The sequence below is a fragment of the Fonticula alba genome, assembly GCF_000388065.1.
Source record: "Fonticula alba strain ATCC 38817 unplaced genomic scaffold supercont2.6, whole genome shotgun sequence".
In the NCBI taxonomy this organism is placed as follows: Eukaryota; order Rotosphaerida; family Fonticulaceae; genus Fonticula; species Fonticula alba.
The window spans coordinates 902,851-908,396 of record NW_009242976.1 but is presented as its reverse complement, the minus strand read 5'-3'; the positions used below and the strand labels follow the sequence as shown (position 1 = coordinate 908,396).

At 64.6% G+C, this 5,546-nt stretch overlaps 3 protein-coding genes across 3 annotated transcripts in view; 1 reads left to right on the top strand and 2 right to left on the bottom strand.

Moving 5' to 3' along the window:
* The window catches only part of H696_03868 (pre-rRNA-processing protein TSR3), a gene marked incomplete at both ends in the record, with an annotated part of 1,403 nt that extends 1,281 nt beyond the window's left edge, over positions 1–122 (bottom strand). Inside the window, one exon of the mRNA XM_009497729.1 lies at positions 13–122. Within this exon, the coding sequence (XP_009496004.1) occupies positions 13–122 (110 nt within the window). The remainder of the gene's footprint in view (positions 1–12) is intronic.
* A 1,940-nt stretch (positions 123–2,062) lies between these two features.
* Positions 2,063–4,639, bottom strand: H696_03867 (hypothetical protein; the record flags this gene model as incomplete). The annotated part of the gene is made up of 7 exons (XM_009497728.1): positions 4,571–4,639; positions 4,149–4,274; positions 3,929–4,017; positions 3,504–3,797; positions 3,111–3,346; positions 2,366–2,921; positions 2,063–2,109 (listed from the first exon to the last, which is right to left on the bottom strand). Exons 2-7 carry the CDS (start codon positions 4,268–4,270, stop codon positions 2,063–2,065), a joined length of 1,344 nt encoding a protein of 447 aa, XP_009496003.1. The 5' UTR covers positions 4,271–4,274; positions 4,571–4,639.
* A 605-nt stretch (positions 4,640–5,244) lies between these two features.
* Positions 5,245–5,546, top strand: part of H696_03866 (hypothetical protein) — a 1,023-nt gene continuing 721 nt past the window's right edge. The window contains exon 1 of the mRNA XM_009497727.1: positions 5,245–5,524. Coding sequence (XP_009496002.1) covers positions 5,371–5,524 — 154 coding nt within the window. The 5' untranslated portion in view covers positions 5,245–5,370. The remainder of the gene's footprint in view (positions 5,525–5,546) is intronic.

Genomic DNA, 5,546 nt, shown 5'->3' with positions numbered 1-5,546 from the left:
AAAAGTACGCACCGGGTATGGGAGTGCCGAGTCCCGGAGAGGCCCTTGATGGCGGTGGAGGCACCGGCTGAGGGGCGCCCCTGCGGCCGCTTGGCTGTGCCGGACGACTTCTTGGGCGGCATGCTGAGGAAGAGGTATATACGAGAGAAGGTGGGATGCGCGTGCGTGCGTGCGTGCGTGCGTGTGTGTGTGGGAGGGGGGGGGAGGAAGAGTGGCGAGACGATCGGCCCCCGGGCGCTCCCGGTGCGATAGGCGCCTGTTTTTCAGGCAACAGGTTTCCTGCCTCGGGGGCGGTGAGATCGCGGCGCGCCATCCCCCCCCCCCCCCCCCCCCCCCCCCCCCCCCCCCCCCCCCCCCCCCCCCCCCCCCCCCCCCCCCCCCCCCCGTGGTCACCTACTGCTGCAACATGGAGGCGAGATCTTCTCGGCGCGGCGAACCACGCATGGCGACCCTCTGTCTGCGGGGTTGTCCGCTCGGCCACCGCCGACAGTCGCTGGGGGTGCGCCCGGGATTTGCAGCGGCGGGTGTACAGGCGCGCTCGCGGACGGCCCGCAATCGGCGGGGGCAGGTGCGGGGTGACACGTCCGCTGCGCCCTCGTGCTCCCCCCCCGCCCCCTCCCACACACGCGCACACACACAAAGGCGTGTGAGGGCGAAGAAAAAAGCGGGGAGCCAGGAAGACACGGAAACCGGAGGAGGGCGGGACACGCGGAGAGGGAGCACATGATGGCCGGAATGCCAACGCAGCGAGTAGTGAGGGTTTCGATTATTAAAAGGAAAAAAGGGGTGCCAGTCAGATTGCGATGCAACCCTGCCGAAGGCTGCAAGGGCCAGCGGCACGGTCATCAATTGCCAACGCCGTCAGATGCCAAGAGGCAACAACCACGGGCACGCTTCGCGCTCGGGAAGCATCGCTATTGCTCATCGTCCTGGGGTTTGTTGATGTCTAGTTTGGGTAAACTTGACGAGGACACATACTATAGAAATGATCCCTAGAGTACGGTCGACTAAAGAAATATCCGATGGACTGGGCCCGTCGGCGGCCTTCTTATACGGTGGTCCAGGTCCGCGAAGTCGCAATTCAAAATGGCGCCCTCAGATTCCGCGTGATACCCGACACATGCCCAGCGTGGCACACAGCACTCGCCCCGCTTCTGGCCCCTGTCCCGGGGCATGGCGGGCATGCCAGATGTAATGGAAGTGCAAGCGCCCCCTTCCTGCGGCTGGAGCAGCGCCCCAGAGAAGAGCAGGGCAGAACGCGCCAAATGCGGTGATCTACACGCGCCAGCCCGGGCTCCTCGGTGTGAACTGGAAATGCCACAAAGTGGGCGGCGGGGGTATCACCCCCAGCGATCAGCGAGACCGAGACAAGCGCCGCTTGGCCGTGTGTTGGAGGAATAGAATCCGTGGGCTGAGGCAGGGCATCCGAGGAATACGCTGGAAGCATGGGGCCCACTCCGAGCCCCGGGGCCATCACGTGCTGTACTTGCACGGTGGCCGGGGATCACGGTCGGAGAATGCCCAGACCCCTCCCCCGGCGGCAAGGATCCCCCGCCCTCAAACGGGCAGTCAAACAGCATCCAAAAGCCCAGTATAGGGCACATAAAAAAGGAGCTTTTCTGTGGTGATCTCCATCTCCGTCTCGCCCCCTCTCGGGCACGGCCGCGTGCAGAACCTCCCCCCCCCCCCTCCGGTCTCCATTCTTGTGACTCCCCCCTGATGCTTGTGGCGTGCCGCAAGCTTCTATACACCAGCCTCACCTGTGCGCCTGGCAAAATGTCCCCCTCTCGATGTGGCCCAACCACCGGAGCGCGCCGCGCCCGCAAAAAAAAAGAAAAACACAAACACCAACATCCCAGCACAAGGAGAAACGGGCAAATCAGCACGCGGATGGCCGTCAATTTTCTACAGGTCACTGCGCACACGCGGGCATGGGGGCAGGGATGTGCGTGTGTACGCATGTGGAGAGGGAGAGAGAGAGAGAGGAGGGAGGGGGCACACAGCGCCGACACACAGCGCGGAGGGAGCCGGCCATGGGAGCGGGGAGAGCTGCCTGACCTCCTTAGTCCTTCTTGCTCTTCTTGCTCTTCTTGCTCTTCTTCTCACCGTCTGTGTTTTGTTGTTGCGAAGGGGAAGGGGGGGGGGCGCACGGCGAGGCAGGGTGAGAACATGTGCGGGACGACACGCGGGGAGAATATGCTGGTGAGTGGGACGGCGCGAGCACAGGGGCACTAAAAGTGGCATGCATGCAGACACAGGGGGGATGCGACGCGCGGGCGCGGTATATATGCCCGTGCTTGCGGGGTCCCACAAGCACGGGCACACACACACACACAGACGCGCATATGCGCAGACACGGACGCACCGTCAGACGAAGAGGAGCGCTTCTTGGACGGGGCAGCCTCAGCCTCCTCGGTGGCGGCCACGGAGGGCTTGTTGAGAGAAAGGCGGGTCTTGCCCTCGAGCTGGCGCAGACGGGCCTCGACCTTGGCGCGGGCCTCGGTGGCGATGTCGACGGAGTCCTTATCGCCGAGGGCATCCACACGGATGGACAGGGCGGTCTTGGCAGCCAGGACACGAGAAATCTTGCCCTTGAACTTGGGAGCCGCCTGGCCGATCAGGGAAGCATGGTAGATGAGACCGTACTTGGGGGTGTCGTGCTTGGTCTTCAGGGCACGGAAGAGGGCCTTCTCGGCACCGAGAATCTGCACGGTGGAGGCGGGCTGCTTGGCCAGGTTCATGAGGGAGCCGGCGTGGGCGATGAGGCGCGCGCCGACCAGCTCACCAACCATGACGGTCAGGTTGGGGGCGATGGCCTGCATGCGGTTCTTCAGGTAGTTGAACAGCTGGACGCGGTACTCCGACAGGGCGATCACCTGGTCGCACAGGTAGATGATGTTGGTGATATCCTGCTCGTTGATCTGTGGGCGAGGGGGGAGGGGGGGGGGAAGGGGGGGATTGATCACCACCGGCGGTCGTGTGGGTTATTGGTGTGTCAGTCCCGGGGAGGGGCGCGTGTGACATGCTTCCATCCGCTCGCCCACATGTGTGTGTGTGTGTGTGTGTATGCGTGCGAGGGAAGATCGGCGACAACATTCGCAGGCACGCACCTCAGTACCCATGGAGATCTCGGCCAGCTCCTTGACCTCCTTCTCCAGCTCCTCCGGGAGGATGGCAGACAGGTCGGTGGTGGCGGCCTTGTCACGAGTGGTGATGGTGCGGACGGTCTTGGCGTAGGCCAGGTTGTCGATGATCACCTTGCCCATCTCGGGGAAGTGCCAGCCGTACCACTCCTTGATGCGCATGGCATAGGTGTTGAGCTCCTTGTCGAGGTCGTCGAGGAGGGCTGCGCACACGGTCGGGGGTGAGTACACGGGTATGGGGGCATGGGGGGGGGGGGGCAGCGGCGGCAAAGGGCGGAGGGGGGGGCAGAGAGGACTCCGCCCCATCACATCCCCCCCCGCCCCGGGGGGTCTGACATAGGGAAGAGGGAGCGTGCGCACAGATGGCCTGGACGATCATGGTGTCAACCTTATCGGGGCTGAACTTGAGCTTGTAGCGGGACAGAGAGTGGGACAGACCGAGCTGCATGGCGACGAGCTCCTCCTCGGGGAGGCCGCTCATGAGGCTGGAGAACTGGGAGCGGATACCGCGCATCAGCTCGTTGATGGCATCGTTGTGCTTGCAGGCGATGCCGAGCTTCTCCTTGATGACACCGCCGAGCTTGGCGTCAGCGACGGCCAGCTCATCGGTCAGGTTCTTCTTGAGGACCTCGCTCTTGAGGAAGTTCTTGAGCTCTGAGGGTGGCAAGTGGACGGGCGGCCATGGGTGAGGAGGGGGGGAGGGGAGGAGGGGTAAGTAGATGCCGGCGGGGCGGAGGGGGATTGGCAAAGGGGACCAGCGGGAGGGCGTAGCCACGTGTGCGCACCCTTGGGGACCTTGTTGTCGAGGAGGGCGGTGGCGGCGGACAGAGCCTCGGTGGTGTTCTGGAACTTGCCGAAAGCCTGGAGCTTGACGCTGTGGGGTTGTGCAGGTGGAAGGCCGGTGATGGTCAATGACAGGCGAAATACAAATACATATATGCATGTATATGTGCACAGGATGTGTGTGTGCGTGTGTGTGTGTGGGGGGGGGGGGGAGATGCGTACAGCTTGTTGGCCTTATCGGCAGTCTCGAACTCCTTCCAGATGGAGTCGGTGTCAGCGAGCTTGGACTCGTTCTTCACCGAGAAGAGGGCGTAACCAGCGGAGGTCTCGAAGAGGACGAGCATGGTTCTGCGAGCAAGCGCGTGCGTGAGTAGAGGGTTAGGTGGGGAGGGAAAAATGCGGATGTATGTGCGTGTGTGCAGGGCGCAGCAGTGAGGCGGGAGCAGAGAGAGGAAAAAGGAAAGAAAAAGGCAGACAACAAGGAGAGGCGCGCGCGCGCGGGGGGGGGGGGGGGGGGGGGTCCGGGGGAAGTTGCAAGAGGGAGCATAGAAGGGGTGCGGAAAAGGAGGAGAGAGGATGGCAAGAGGGGGCGAGAGAGGGGGCGAGAGAGGGGGCGAGAGAGGGGGCGGGAGGGAGGGAGGTACAAGGTGGTGCGATCGCTTCGACAGGCGCCTTGTGTGCAGAACAAAAGGAGATTGGGGAGGCGACGGAGAGGGAGGCCCTCTCGGGACGAGAGGCTGCGCCAGGTGCCCCCGAAAAAAGCCCCCGCGCGGTCCGGCACATGTGGGTGTCCAGCCAGGGGGGCAAAAGCCGCGGGTCCAGGTGCCGGACCAGACCGGGGGGGGGGGGGGGGGGGGGGGGGGGGCCATACGGGCTCGCCGTGTGTCCCGTCCAGCCCCCCCCTCACCCCGCCCTGGGGGAGGGGGGCGGTGGGCCGGCGGTCTCCCCCGCCGGCTTTTCCTTCAGCCTCGGGAGGACCTCCGGGGTGAATGCGCGCACACTCGTGTGCACACCGCGCTCCCCCCTACGTGGACACACACTCTCGGGCAGAAGCACAACGAAAAAGACCACCCAGAGGGGGGGGGGGGGGGGCACGCGGCCAACCCGCACATCGGACCCCGCCCGGTGGCCGAGGGAAAAAGGGCGCGCGCGGTCCTGGGCGCCGACCGGAAAACCCTGCCGCCACGCGACACGCCAACCCTCCATCCAAGAGCCCGTGATGCGTCAGATGACCATCACATGATGATATACCGGATGCTGGGTGATATTTCCGAAAAGGCGCCTTCCCGCGCTGGCCCCGAGCCCCCGGCGGGGCGGTGCATCCTTGCCTACTGCCCTTGCCCTCCTCCCTCCTCCTCCTCCACCCCCTGCACCTCGCTTCGATCGCGCGTGTGCACGCACACAAAGACCCGCCCGCTCGCCCGCCCGGCCGCCTGTTCGCATCATGTCCTCTCGCTCCCCGGTGTCCATCGACAAGGTTTACCCCAACAACCTGGGGCAGTTCCGCCAGATCCACAGCTCTTCGCTGCCGGTGGTCTACTCAGACACCTTCTTCCAGAAGGCCATCGAGACCACCGGGTCGGTCTTCTCTCGTATCGGTGCGTTGCTCAATGGTCTGCC